At 41.7% G+C, this 15400-nt stretch overlaps 1 protein-coding gene and 1 pseudogene across 10 annotated transcripts in view; one reads left to right on the forward strand and one right to left on the reverse strand.

Moving 5' to 3' along the window:
- Positions 1 to 15380, reverse strand: part of Pphln1 (periphilin 1) — an 89885-nt gene extending 74505 nt beyond the window's left edge. For 5 of the 10 annotated variants that reach the window (XM_042677611.1, XM_042677610.1, XM_042677609.1 and 2 more), the window contains exons 1-2: positions 14342 to 14494; positions 7086 to 7177 (exon numbers count right to left, since the gene is read on the reverse strand). In XM_042677611.1, the coding sequence (XP_042533545.1) occupies positions 7086 to 7157 (72 nt within the window). In that variant the 5' untranslated portion in view covers positions 7158 to 7177; positions 14342 to 14494. Of the gene's footprint in view, positions 1 to 7085; positions 7178 to 14341; positions 14495 to 15296 lie in introns of those variants that run through there. The other 5 variants (XM_042677613.1, XM_042677612.1, XM_042677605.1 and 2 more) reach the window with 3 other exon arrangements.
- On the forward strand, positions 4022 to 5170 carry LOC122106281 (annotated as a pseudogene).
- Positions 15381 to 15400: the final 20 nt, after the last annotated feature.

Raw genomic sequence — 15400 nt, forward strand, 5'->3', positions numbered from 1 at the left:
AACCAGAAGTGGTGCTGTGGCTCAAGTGGTAGAGCGCTCGCCTTGAGCTGAAGAGCTGAGGGACAGCGCCCAGGCCCAGAGTTCAAGCCCCACTACCGACAAAAAAAAAAAAGAGAAATACAGCTGGGCACCAGTGGCTCATACCTGTAATCCTAGCTACTCAGGAGGCTGAGATGAGGATCTCGGTTCAAAGCCAGCCAAGGCAGGAAAGTCTACAATTTACTACCACAAAACCAGAAGTGGTACTGTGGCTCAAGTTGGCAGTGTTCACCTTAAGCTGAAGAGCACCTAGGCCCAGAGTTCAAGCCCCAAAACTGACCAAAAAAATAAATACATTCATATTTACACACAAGAATTTAAAAAAGCCAGGCACTAGTGCTTTTATTCCTGTAATACTCTTACTCAAGAGGCTGAGCAACTATGTTTGAAGCCAGGTGGGGCAAAAAACTCTGATACTTTTAACTCCAATTAAGCAGCAAAAATGCCAAAAGTGGAGCTGTGGCTCATGTAGTAGAGTGCTAGGCTTGAGCAAAAAAGCTAGGGGACAGGGCTGGGAAGGTGGCTCAGTGGTAGAGCGCTTGCCTTGCATGCCTGAGGCCCTGGGTTCGATTCCTCAGCACCACATAAGCAAAAAGAAAAGAGCTAGAAGTGGCACTGTGGCTCAAGTGGTAGAGTGCCAGCCTTGAGCTGAAGAGCTGAGGGACAGTGCCGAGGCCCAGAGTTCAAGCCCCACGACCAGACACCCCCCCCCCCCCAAAAAAAGGGGACAGAGCCCAGGCTCTGAATTCAGGCTTCAATACTAACACACACACACACACACACACACACACACACACACACACACACACACACACACACACACACACACACACACACACACACACACACACACACACACACACACACACACACACACACACACACACACACACACACACAGAGTATACCAGTAGATCCTATAGTGACTCATACATTTGTCAAATTGAATACTGAAGACAAGACTTCCAATACTCACTTACTCAATATCAGCTGAAAAATGTAAGAGCAGTCTAACTGCAGAATCCAAATTTATCAGAGCCAGATGTTCACAAAACATCTACTTCTAAGTATCACCTCAAAAGCCCCCTTCATAGTATACTCCATACCACATCCAATAGTTGCAAAATACATTACATCAGAATTTGAAATGACAAAAAGACGCAACGTAGTAAAATTTATTTTCTATTGGGATAAAACCCAATAAATAGCCGGGCACTAGTGGCACACACCTGTAATCCTAGCTACTCAGGAGGCTGAGATCTGAGGATCACGGTTCAAAGCTAGCCCGGGTAGGAAAGTCCGTGAGACTCTTATTTCCAATAAACCACTAGAAAACTGGAAGTGGCGTTGTGGCTCAAGCGGTAGAGCACTCGCCTTTGAGCTGAAGAGCACAGGGACAGCGCCAAAGCCCAGAGATCAAGCCCCACGACTGACAAAAAAAAAACAAACAACATTAAAATAGAGTACCATATTCCCTCATCCCAAGACAAAATGACTGAATTCACTGTTGATTTTCCTTTTGGTTCCAGTCCTGGGGCTTGAACTCAGTGACTGGGAGCTATACCTGAGCTTTTTTGCTCAAGACTAGAACTCTACAGGGCTGGGAAGGTGGCTCAGTGGTAGAGCGCTTGCCTTGCATGCATGAGGCCCTGGGTTCGATTCCTCAGCACCACATAAGAAAAAAGAAAAAAGCCGGAAATGGCACTGTGGCTCAAGTGGTAGAGCGCTAGCCTTGAGCTGAAGAGCTGAGGGACAGCTCCCAGGCCCAGAGTTCAGGCCCCACGACCGGACCCCACTCCACCCCCAAAAAAAGACTAGAACTCCACAATTCGAGTCATACCTCCACTTCCAGCTTTGTGGTAGTTTATTAGAGATAAGAGTTTCATGGACTCTCCAACCCAGGATAGCTACAAACAATGATCCTCAGATCTGAGCCTCCAGAATACCTAAGATTACATGTGTGAACCACCAGTGCTGGCTAGGTTCTCACTTTTAAATGATTAACAGCTTTATATTCTGAAAAATATTCTGCCTTTTCAAAACATTAAAGTTTTTCAAAAGTGGCAATTTACAAAAAGGTAGGCAAATCAAAAATGCACTGCTGGATGCATTTTCTTACAAGGTAAACCTACTGTATAATTACATACATCCCAGATCAAAATATTGAACATTCTTAGCACATAAAATTCTTCCTTGTAACCAAGCTCCAGTGGCTCATACCTATAATCCTAGCTGAGATCTAAGGATTATGGTTTGAAGCCAGCCCAGGAAGTAAAGTTAATGACACTCTAATGTCTAATTACCAAAAGCCCAAAAGTAGAGTTAAGGCTCACATGGTAGAGAGCTAGCCTTGAGCACAAAAGCTCAGGGACAGTATTCAAGCCCTGACTGAGTCCAAGGCCAAAGACAGGCATACATACAAAAACATTCTTCCTTGGGGCTGGGAAGGTGGCTCAGTGGTAGAGCGCTTGCCTTGCATGCCAAAAGCCCTGGGTTCGATTCCTCAGCACCACATAAGCAGAAAAAGCCTGAAGTGGGGCTGAGGCTCAAGTGGTAGAGCGCTAGCCTTGAGCTGAAGAGCTGAGGGACATCGCCCAGGCCCAGAGTTCAGGTCCCACGACCGACAAAAAAAAAAAAAAAAAGAAAAAAAGAAAAAGAAAAAAGCCGGAAGTGGCACTGTGGCTCAAGTAGTAGCACACTAGCCTTGAGCTGAAGAGCTGAGGGACAGTGCCCAGGCCCAGAGTTCAAGCCCCACGACAGGATCCCCCCCCCCAAAAAAAGAAATTCTTCCTTGTGTCTTGCCCAGTCAACATCTCCTCCTCATCTTCCCAAAAGTACTTAGATAATTTTGCTCATCTGGAAACTTTATATACAAGGAAACACACAGGTGATACACTTGTGCCTGGCTGCTTGCTTTCAATATAATGTAAAATGTAAAATGCTTTACATTTGTGAAGTTCATCTGTGTTGTGGCATCTGGCAAGTAGTCTATTAACTCTGGCTGCCACTTAAGTTGGACAATTAATTTCTTCACTCTACTGTTGGGTATTCAGGTTGATGACAGCTTAAAGTTTACAACTAATGTTACTTATAAACATTCTCTTACCTATAGTGGAGTTTGAGCTCAAGGACTGCTAGCACAAGTGCACTGAGCAATGCCTCTAGACCTTTTTGCACTATTTTTGTGATGGGTCTTCCTTCCTACCCAGACACAGGCCTATGTTGTTATATATTTCAGACTTCTCATTGTAGCTAGGCTAACAAGCATGCACCACCACTCCAAGCTCTGGGTTGAGAAGGGATCTCATGAACTTTCCTGCCAGGGCTGGCCTCAAACATGACTCTCCCAATCTCAACCTCCCCATGTAGTAGGATTACAGGTATGGACCACTAGCATCCAGCTGAAAATACAGAAAAATGCTGATTCAATGAAATATGTGTTTTGTTTTGTTTTTTTGGTGGGTCGTGGGGCTTGAACTCTGGGCTTGGGTGCTGTCCCTACACTCTTCAGCTCAAGGCGAGTGCACTACTGCTTAAGCCACAGTGCCACTTCCAGTTTTCTAGTAGTTTATTGGCGATAAGATTTCACGGACTTTCCTGCCCGGGCTGGCTTTGAACCACTTAAGCCACAGTGCCACTTCCAGTTTTCTAGTATTGGCGATAAGATTTCACGGACTTTCCTACCCGGGTTGGCTTTGAACCGCGATCAGATCTCAGCCTCCTGAGTAGCTAGGATTACAGGCGTGAGCCACCTGCGTCCATGTCTGTGAGATTCTTATCTCCAAAAAAACTACCCAAAAAGCCACAAGTGGAACTGTGGCTCAAGTTGTAGAACACTAGCTTTGAACAAAAGCTTAGGCTTAAGCTTAGTGAACAGCACCCAGGCTCTGAATTCAAGCCCCAGAACGGGGGGGGGGGGGGGGGGGGGGGGGATGCTTTTCTTATTCCTAAACTGTGCTGAGGCAAGAAAATAAACTGGGCCTGTCCCCAGACACAGTCTCTGGTGGAAGTCACAGGGAGACTGTGACTGCTGTATGCACATTTGCTAGCCATGTTGTCTGGGGTGGTACTCTCTGCCGTCAGTGCCACAGCTCCCTGTCTGAAGAATACAACCCTCCTAGGACCAGGGATATTGCAGACAAAAAAGATCTTTCATACTACACCGCCAAGTTTTGCCCCTCTACCACTTCTTCCTGAATATGGAGGGAAAGTATGTTTGGGGCTGATGCCAGAGGAATTCTTCCAGTTTCTTTATTCTAAAACTGGTGTGACAGGATCCTACATGCTTGGAACTGGGCTTATCTTGTATTTTCTGTGCAAATAAATATATATGATTGGGGTGGGAAGGTGGCTCAGTGGTAGAGCACTTGCCTTGCATGCATGAGGCCCTGGGTTTGATTCCTCAGCACCACATAAGCAAAAAGAAAAAAGCCGGAAGTAGCACTGTGGCTCAAGTGGTAGAGCGCTAGCCTTGAGCTGAAGAGCTGAGGGACAGTGCCCAGGTCCAGAGTTCAGGCCCCACGACTGGACCCCCCCCCCCAAAAAATTATTTAAATATATATGATTACTTCAGAGACCTTCTCTGGCTTATCATTATTAAGCTTAATGATGTATATTATTAAAAAATATGGAGCCTCTTTTGCAGAATTTATTGATAAAATCAATGAGCAAAAAATTGTCCAACTAGAAGAGGTAAAACAGGCTTTCATCAAACAAAATGATACAGAGAAGACACAGCAGGCACTGGTTCAGAAACATCACTACCTTTTTGATGTCCAGAGAAATAACATTGCTATAGCCTTGGAGGTTACTTACAGGGACCGGCTGCATAGAGTATAAAAGGAGATAAAGAATCACCTGGACTACCATATCTCTGAGCAGAATATGATGCATCAAAAGGAGCAAGAGCACATAATAAACTGGGTGGAGGAGCATGTGACACAAAGCATCTCTGCACAGCAGGAAAAGGAGACAATTGCCAAGTATATCACAGATTTAAAGATGCTTGCAAAGAAGGCTCAAGCACACCTAGTTATATAAATGAATCTCCCAACAGAGATCTCCAAAAACAGTTGACTGAATGGAAATCAGTTTGTGTACAAAATCTTTCTGTGTTGTTATCTCTAGAAATCAGTTCACATTTCTTAAAAACAAAAAAAATTAAAGTTTCATTTAGTGAACTAAATCTATTGGCCAGTCAAGTTGCTCATTCTTATTCTGCCTTTTGTGTTATTTGATCACTTTTAAATAAGCAGTTTGCTTTAATTGTTGGGTAATTTAGGATTATTACCAAGTTTATTACGATTATTATATTACATTATATTATATTATTATATTACAATTTATTAAAGTTTAATTTGGTAACTAATTTTACCATCTTCCAATAAAATGACAATTCAAACAAGAAAAAAGAAAAAGAAAGCAAACTGTCTTACAGACAGATGCCCAGTTGATAACAGCCACACAGCAAATTCTTTTATATGTCTTGGAAATACAACCAGAAGTGGCAGTATGGCTTAAAATGGTAGAGTGCTAGCCTTGAGCAAGAGTTCAAAGACAGGGCTGGGAAGGTGGCTCAGTGGCAGAGTGCTTGCCTTGCATGCATGAGGCCCTGGGTTTGATTCCTCAGCGCCACATAAGCACAAAAAGCTGGAAGTGGTGCTGTGGCTCAAGTGGTAGAGTGCTAGCCTTGAGCTGAAGAGCTGAGGGACAGTGCCCAGGCCCAGAGTTCAAGCCCCATAACCAGCAAAAAAAAAAAAAAAGAGCTCAAAGACACTGCCCAGGCCCTGAGTTCAAGCCCCAAAACCAACACACACACACACACACACACACACACACACCTTAAAACATTGGGCTTTGGGATAAAAATATAGTTTTTACATTATCCTAGAAAGAAGAAATATGATGAGATTCTTCATTTTTCCCATTTTAATTCACCTCAGGACCTAGCCTGAGTTGTTGTTATCCAGTCAATGTCAGCCCTTGGGTGAGAATGCCTATCTTAGAGAGCTGTATATTATATAGACGCCTCAAATAAAACCAATATCTGTACGTTCTGAAGGTACATAACGATTCCATAATATATGTCCACACACCATTTCCACAACCCAACTTCCCTGATGCTCAGAACAGGCCTATCTCCTTACTTTCTTGCTTTCTTCCTCATTTCTTCCCTCTTTTGTCTTCTGTTCCTCTCTTCCTACTCTCCTCTCTTTCTCTGTGACAGTACTGAGGTTTTTGATTCAGGGTGCCTCCAATTTGATAGACAGATGCTCTACCAATCTTTTTTGCTTTATTTTCTAGTTAAGGCCTCATGAACAACCTCATTAGCCTGTGCAGAAAAGTAAAAGGTTTTTTGGGTTTTTTTTTTTTTTGCCTTTCCTTATTAAACTTTATCCTTAGGTCTAAAGAGAAGGGAATACATATATTTGTTTAATAAAAAACACTGAGCCTCTTATTATGTATGAGCCTTTATGTGCTAAATGAAGTGCTGAAAACAGTAGAACAAGCTCCATGAGAAAAAAAAAGACCTAGTTCAAAATTTCCAACCACAAGAGTGACTGAAACAAGAGGCAGGACAGAACACCAGAAGCTATCTCTGTGTCCCAAAGTCCCTGAGGCACTCTTATTCACTAGACAGGTTACCTGTCCACAGAAAAACATAGTTGTTAGAATCTTATCTAGGGATGTTAATGTGTTTCTGCTCTAGAAAGTTATCCTGTCCTGAAATTAAAAAAGCTACTCTCAAATTTTGTATATTCAATTTGCAAACGTTTTAAAAAACAGAGACTGATGACAACTAACAATTAGGAGTAGGTGCTCAAGTAACTTATTTGTAAACTTGCTGTGACCTTCATGAAACTAAAAATATCTTCCCTAAATTAAATTCAGTATAAACCTTTTGTTCTAGAAATTCAAGAAATAAAATGTTTATATATTTTTTTCCAACTTCTAAAAGATTAGCTTCTGACCCCTGAAGATTTTGTGTTTCACATTAATTTGGACAGCAGGTTCTGAGTTATCCTATGGAAGAAGTTGACACTTACATTGCCGTGATTCCGAGGTGGCCCTCTTTCTCTTGGGAGCCTTTCATAGTCATACCGCCCCTCAGACCACATTTCATCTCTTCTGTAAGCCACTGAAGAAAAAAGAAACAATCACAGGTTTTACATTAGGAAGTAACAAGAAGACAGGAAGAAGTAAATGATTACCTCCCACACAAGTATTTTCCAAACACCTTAAGGAGAAGGGAGAAGATGCCAAGTGTCTCAAGAGGAAAGAAGAAAGTGATTATTATTCTTCCCAAGAATTTTAAGATGATTTTAAAAATATCTCCATTGTCCCTTTATTTTCAAAGGTATTAAAAGCTTCAAATTATTCATACCAATGACAGGGGTATAGGACACATACTGTTTAATTCTCATGCAGAAAAAAAATAGAAAAAGTCCCATTTAATCAACAGTTTAAAAAAAGGCAATGACATACTAATTTCCTTACTTTGTGTAACACTGGTTTTCTGCTTTTCCATTCTTAAAACTTCTATCTCACCTCTGTATGTTCTATAAGCTATTTTAACCAGAAAGTTTTAAGTGAACAATCCTGTAAAAATACTCAACAATCCTTGAAACATGACACTATTGATCTTATTTAATATTAAGTTATTTTATTATATAGCTACTTATAAAATCTAAAATTAACAGTTTTGTTAGCAATTCTACAGTTTAAGGGAGAGAGAAGGAAATAAGGAAGAGAGAAAGAATTTTTGTAGAAGAAATGGTTTCAACTTTAAATGAGGGCTTCCACATCTGGGTAGAGGATATACCAAGAGCACACAGCTGCAAGAGCAGATGCACAGAAACTGACAGGCAGAAGACAAAACAAAGAAGAATTAGAATACAAGAAAACAGGTCAGTTATATGAAATGAATAGTCTAAATTAAGGACGGCAAGCCTTTTTGCAATGGTCCACATATTTTCAGCCTTGCCAGTTGGGAGTTGGGCTCTCTTTCTTATGCTTGTTTTTGAGAAGATTACACTAAGATGTTTAAGGTCTTTTTTTAGTTGTATTTTTTTAAGAACACTGGCTTTAAAATAGCTCACATAGTTTGAAAGAAAAGTTGGCACGCTTAGTCTGAAATCCTTATAGTCTGGTCTTTGGCAGAAAATGGTCACATGCTCAAAAGTAATGGAGAAATCAAGGCAACAATCTTTAAATCATCAATGAATACACAAAACGGAAGAATTTCATGAAGAACTTTTCAATATCATTCCCTCAAAATTAGAAGTATTTGAGCAAGCTAAAGTAAAATGAAAATTTTCAACATTAAAAAAAAAAGATATAAGGGCTGGGAAGGTGGCTCAGTGGTAGTACTTGCCTTGCACACACAAGACCCTGGGTTCGATTCCTCAGGACCACATAAGCAGGAAAAAAAAAAAAAGCTGGAAGTGGCGCTGTGTCAAATGGCATGGCGCTAGCCTTGAGCTCAAGAACTGAGGGGCAGCACCCAAGCTCAGAGTTCAGGCCCCATGACCGGCAAAAAAAAAAGGTATGAGACAGATACTCATGGCTCACACCTATAATCCGAACTACTCAGGAGGCTGAGATCTGAGGATTGTGGTATGAAGCCAGTCTGTGATACTCATCTCCAATTAACTACCAAAAAGCTGGAAGTAGAGGCTATGGTTTAAGTGGTAGAGCACTAACTTTGAGCAAACAAGCTCAGAGACAGTACCTAAGCCCTGAGTTCAAGCTCCAGGACTGGCACCAAAAAAAAAAGTGTATGAAAACTATTAATTTCATAAGACATTCTTAACCTTTAAAAAGATAAAGAAACCTCAGCTAGGTATAGTGGCCATGGCCTCTACTCCTGACTCAAAGAGGGCTAAGACTGGAGGACCACTTGAGAACTAGAGTTCAAGGCCAGTATGAGCAACACAGCAAGAACTCATCTCAAAAAGAAGCAGGAGAGGAGTATGCATTAAATTCTAATCAAGCCTCAACTCTATCACTTTACATAAAAGATAAAGGATAGAGGAGTAACCCTATTAGAAAGATTAGACTCAACTAAGTGCTTCAGGGATTTTGAGGAGTGACTTGAGAGAAGATTGTAGACCCTATTTATGGGTCACTCCTCATCTAATGGCAATTTTCTGCTTGACAGTTTGGAAGATAACAGCAATACAAAAACCTCAGATATTTTAATTACGTTAAGAAACAGTCCAGTGGCAAGAGTTGGTGGCTCACATCTGTAATCCTAGCTATTCAGAAGACTTAAGTTCAGAGGATCCACGCTGAAACCAGAATGGACATGAGACATGAAACTCTCAAATCCAAATAACTAGCAAAACCTGGACTGTAAGTGTTACTCAAGTGAGAACACACAGTCCCCAAGCACAATATATTATATGAATGCTGAGGCAGGAGGGAAAGCCAGCCTGGGTTATATACAGTGAGTCTCAAAACAAAAACAAATTATAGAAACTAAAAGTAATCGCAAAGAAAATAAAAGAACAATAACCCCTGCTTTCACTGTATTTGATGTCAGTATAATTTGTGGAGGGGAAGGGGAAAAGCAAGTCCTTTAAATAGGATACAGGTGGACCCGTTGCAACAATGAGAAGTACAAGTTGTTATGTCAAAACCGAACTTTACAACTTTGGTGGGGGGGGAGACTTGGGTGGGGGGGAGGATTGGGTGGGGGAACGGGGAGGCTGGGAAGGGATAAGAAGGGGAAACAAAGGAGGAGGCTACAATGCTTGATAATATACTCATTATCTTGCCCATCTAATTGTAACCCCTCTGTACAGTATTTTCACAATAAAAAAAAAAATAATTTTTTTTTTAAAAAAGAAAAAAACAACTTTGTTGAAAACCTAGTCATCAGAAATAAAGCAGTGAGAATTAAACAGAAAAGTTACATAAGAAGTTGAAAAGAGCTACCTAGAATATACATTATCAAGAAGAAAAAGACCAATTAATTTTACTTGAATAAGAGCTAAACATGAACAAATTCAAAGAGCTATTTCAGAGTTGCCTCAACAACACAACCAAAAGCTTAAAAAAAATGAGAATTACTAATTATTTGGGTATAGATTTTCAGTTGGGAAGATGAAAAAGTTCTGTGTAGATGCTATTGATGATCATAATGTGAATGTGACTTAATTGCCTTTCTTTTTCCTTTTTCTGTGATAGAACTTACATTGCCCAGGCTTGACTCAAACTCTTGATCCTTCTGCTTCAAGTATTTGTCTCAAATATTTGGATTACAGATGGGTGACACACTCTGCTAAATTCTATTTTTAAAGATGATTATTAATAGAGTTGAGTTCATGTCTGTAACCCTGGCTACTCAAGGGCGCTTAGATCTGAATAATTGTGGTTTGAAGTCAGCTTATGTAGAAAAGTCAGTGAGATGCCAACTCTAAAATGACCTATAAAAAGTCAGGCTTCAAGTGTGGATCCTGTGGTAGAATACCAGCTGAGCAAATCAGCCAAGCAAGCATACAAGGCCCTGAGTTCAAATTCTGATACCACCAAACATTTTTATTAATTTTTTAAAAGGTCAAAATAGAAAACGTACTGAGTATTTTACCACAATGAAAATTTTAGAAATCAAGTGTGGCCACACATTATCTATAATCCCTGAACTCAAGAGGCTGAGGTGGGAGCAGTTTGAGTTGGTCAGCCTGAGCTACACAATAAAATCCTGTCTCAGAAAAACAAACAAAAGCACTTTTTTTCAGAAAGCCAAAATATGAGCTTATCTGACATCATAAGGTTACTAAATTTGCTAAATCTAATGATCACCATGGAAGGTATTTTTTTTTTTTGGGTCCAGTCGTGGGGCCTGAACTCTGGGCCTGGGCGCTGTCCCTCAGCTCTTCAGCTCAACGCTAGTGCTCTACCACTTGAGCCACAGCGCGACTTCCGTCTTTTTTCTTTTTGCTTATGTGGTGCTGAGGAATCGAACCCAGGGCCTCAGGCATGCAAGGCAAGCGCTCTGCCACTGAGCCACCTTCCCAGCCCTGGAGGGTATTAACTAGTATGCAAAACTTTTGCACTAAAAAAGCAGAAAACAGCCAGATGTTTTAATTAGCAACTCCTACATTTAATTCCATAGCTAGCTGGCTTCTCTGACTCTGTAACTGATGGATGACATCTTCATGGAGTTATTCACCTTAGAAGCTGTTAACTACAGCTGCTAGATAACATGCTTAAAAAAATAAGTAAAACCTGGCACTGGTGGCTCAGGCCTGTAATCCCAGCCTCCCAGGAGGCTGAGATCTCAGGATCCCAGTTCAAAGACAGCCAGGGCAGGAAAGTCTACAGGACTCATCTCCAATTAACCACCAGAAAACCAAAAGTGGTAGAGTGCTAACCTTGAGCTGAAGAGCTCAGGGACAGTGCCCAGGCCCAGAGCTCAAACCCCATGACCAACAACAACAACAAAAATAACCCTCATAGCTCTAGCAGTTAAAGTAGTGATACTCAACCCTGGGCATATACTTTAATTACCTAAAGAGTTGGTTTTTTTTTCTGTTCCTGGGGCTTGAACTCAGGGCTTGCACTCTGTCCCTGAGCCCCTCTGTGCTCAAGGCTAGCACTCTACCACTTGAGCCACAGCACCATTTCCTGCTTCTTCTGTTTATGTGGTACTGAGGAATCGAACCCAGGGCTTCAAGCATGCTAGGCAAGCACTCTACCACTAAGTCACATTCCCAGCCCCTTAAAGAGCTTTTAAAATTGACACCACTTAAGTCCTAGTCTCAGAAATTCCTACTATTTGGAGTAGATCTAAGTTCTTTCAAATCTTAAATTTATCTCAGCATGAGATCAATTGACTAATGCAAACTAAATATCCAAACTGACACACAAAAGAGATTTTAAGACTTGACTTGAACCTACAATTGTATAATATTGTTTCTATTGGAAAATATTTAAAACTCCAGATACCTAAAATTAAATAGAAATTTTAGACCTTATTAAGATCTTTGAAAATAAAATTAACATTTATGCCAACTAAAATGGTCAAAACAAAGTCCCAACTATCATTCAACAATGTTTAGAACTCAAGGAAAACCAAATGCAGTAGTAATTTAAAAAAAAAAACAAAAAAAAAACCTGGGCATTCTTGCTCAAGCTTGTAATTCTAGCTACTCAGGAGGCTGAAATCTGAGGATTGTGGTTTGAAATTAGGCCAAATTGGAAAGTCCATGAGACTCTAATCTCCAATAAATGATTTTTTAAAAGGTAGGAAGTAGGGTCTGGGAAGGTGGCTCAGTGGTAGAGCACTTGCCTTGCATGCCTGAGGCCCTGGGTTCAATTCCTCAGCACCACATAAGCAAAAAGAAAAAAGCCAGAAGTGGTGCTGTGGCTCAAGTGGTAGCATGCTAGCTTTGAGCTGAAGAGCTGAGGGACAGCGCCCAGGCCCAGAGTTCAGGCCCCACGACCAGACCCCGCCCCCCCCCCCCAAAAAGGTAGGAAGTAGTTATGGCTCAAGTGGTAGAGTGCTAGCCTTGAACTCAAAAGCTCACAGACAACACCCAAACCCCAAATTCAAATCCCAGGAACAGTGCACACGCACTCATGCACACAGTTTTAAAAAACTATTGCTGAGCTCACACCTAACTCCTAGCTATTTGGGAGGCTGACAGATAAGGATCATAGTTTGATGCCAACCAGGACAGGAAAGTCCATGAGATTCTTATCTCCAATTAACTACCAGAAAACCAGAAGTTGTCCTGTGGCTTGAACAAAAACGCTCAGGGACTGTGGCTCAAGTAGTAGAACAGTAGTCTTGAACTCAAGTGGTAGAACACTGTCAGGGACAGTGCTGAGGCCAATTTCAAGCCCCAGGACGGGCAAAAAAAAAAAAAAAAAATCTCAAGCCTGCTGTCCTAGCTACTCAGGAAGCTGAGATCTGAGGATCAGTGTCCAAAGCCAGCCAGAGCTGGGAAGGTGGCTCAGTGGTAAAGCTCTTGCCTTGCATGCTTGAGGCCCTGGGTTCGATTCCTCGGCACCCATAAGCAAAATAAAAACAAAAACCGGAAGTGGTGCTGTGGCTCAAGTGGTAGAGTGCTAGCCTTGAGCTGAAGAGCTGAGGGGCAGCGCCCAGGCCCAGAGTTCAGGCCCACAACCGGACCCAAAATAAAACAAAACAAAGCCAGCCAGAGAAGGAAAGTCAGGTCACCTTTATCTCCAATTTACCAAAAAGTTAGAAGAGAAGTTTTGGCTCAAGTGGTGGAGCACCTTTGAGTACAAAAGCTCAAGGATAGCATCCAGCCCATGAGTTCAAGCCGAAGGACCTCACCAAAAAATAAAAAATAAAAAAAAAGAGAAAACAAGGAAATCAAATGTTTAAAGAAAAGACATTGAACTGATACTAAAGAGGAGAAAAAAAGTACTTTTTCATTTATAGTGCCAGTACTGGGGCCTGAATCCAGGGCCTTCTGTACTTGCTTGCTGTTCCCTCTTCCCACCAAGACTGGTACTCTACTACTTGAGCCACACCTCCATCTTTTCCTGATTGAGTCTTGGGGATTTTTCTGCCGGAAAATTTCTTCAATTAAAAATCTAAAGATTGAGCCGAGCGCTACTAGCTACTCAGGAGACTGCAATCTGAGGATCACGGTTCAAGGCCAGCCCGGGCAGGAAAGTCTGTGAGACTCTTATCTCCAATAAACCACTAAAAAACTGGAAGTGGTGCTGTAGCTCAAGCGGTAGAGCACTCGCCTTGAGCTGAAGAGCACAGGGACAGTGCCCAAGCCAGAGTTCATATATATATATATATATACACACACACATATATGTGTATATATATATATATATATATATATACACACACATACATACTAAAAATGTTTTTCAAAAGAAGTAAAATCAATTCAGCATCATCCGTTTGTCTACAGTTACACCAAACCTTAAGTGTCCCAGAAAGACCTCCATTGGAATGAGGTGGAAAAAAAAACATATGTTGGTTAAAGTCAGGACAAAAGAGATTTTTTCTAAAAATGGTGACTAGGTAAAAGACTTTGTTAAGCAGAGAACAGAACCCAACAGGAGTATTCCGGAGTGACTGTGAGGAAGGAAAGGAAAAGCCAGGATACCCTAAACCAAGGGTGAGGAAGCATAAAGCTGGTAAGGTGATGAGGACACAGCTTAAAAGAGGGCTTACATCTTGGGCGAAAACCAAGTATAGAAGGGATTTGAAGCAGGGGAGGTTGGGCTGGCCACATGTATGCCAAAAGCCGAGTGGTCCTTTGATGGGCACTGAGGCATAAATGCCTCAAAATTCAGCTTGTACCCTTGGATGGATTGCACTTCCGTCCCTCTTAGAAGACGAAGACTATGGCGTTGGCTTCAAGCTGGATTGTGGAGGTTCCAAGACGGGGCTGTGAATTCCAGTCTGCTGACACGCAGGCTCCCAAGGAGAGTAAGAGGCCTGGTCTTGTATATACTGGTGGATAGAAGCATAAACTATCTTACATTATTTTTGACAGTTTTCTGTAAGAATAATTGGCCTGTTTTAACAACCTTTTAATGAGAAAAGGCAGTGCGTGTTCATTAGATTTACGGCAAGAAAAAAGGTGTCACAAGTTTATCCTACTCTCAAGCTAGCTGTCTCGCCGATTAGAGATAAAGCCTGTTTTAGACTTTAAAAAAACAAACAAACAGTTCCCAAATACCTAATAGCGAGGTAGGAATGGCGAAGACATTTAACAAAATTACCGACCTCCTAATTGATCTTGAGTTACCTCAGGTTTTTGTTTCTGGTTTTGTGTGTGTGTTTTCACAGAAAGCTGCTAAAGAAAAATGAATCTATATATTAGAAACAAGCTCTTTTTTCCTTCATGTCAAAATTCAGTGTGTCTCTCCACTCTTAAGTACAAACGTACTTCACAATCCATGCTGGGCACCGGTGGCTCACGTTGGTAGCCCTAACCATTCAGGAGAGTGAGATCAGGAGATCGCGGTTCGAAGCCAGCATGGGCAGGCAAAGTCGGTGAAAGTCTCTAATTAACCACCAAAAAGCCAGAAGTGGAGCTATGGCTCACGTGGTGCGAGACTGGAGCAAAAAAAAAAAAAGCTCAGGGACAGCGTCCAGGCCCTGAGTTCAAGCTCCAGTACTGGCACACGCATGCACACGCACACAAACACACACAATACTTCACAATCAAATGCAACAAGGGAACTCCACGAAACACACCCTCCCGCAACCCCCGAGTACGTATTAGCCCGTTTTCCACATCCCTATTCACCTCTGAGGAGAAATAATACGCGCTCACCGACTCGAAGCTTGCTGGGAAAACCCGCGAAATCCAGTCGCCCGCCCGCTACCACGATCTCCGGGAGCGACTTCCGG

Source organism: Dipodomys spectabilis, unplaced genomic scaffold (genome assembly GCF_019054845.1).
Source record: "Dipodomys spectabilis isolate Male_0828 unplaced genomic scaffold, ASM1905484v1 ptg000039l, whole genome shotgun sequence".
NCBI classification, from domain to species: domain Eukaryota; kingdom Metazoa; phylum Chordata; class Mammalia; order Rodentia; family Heteromyidae; genus Dipodomys; species Dipodomys spectabilis.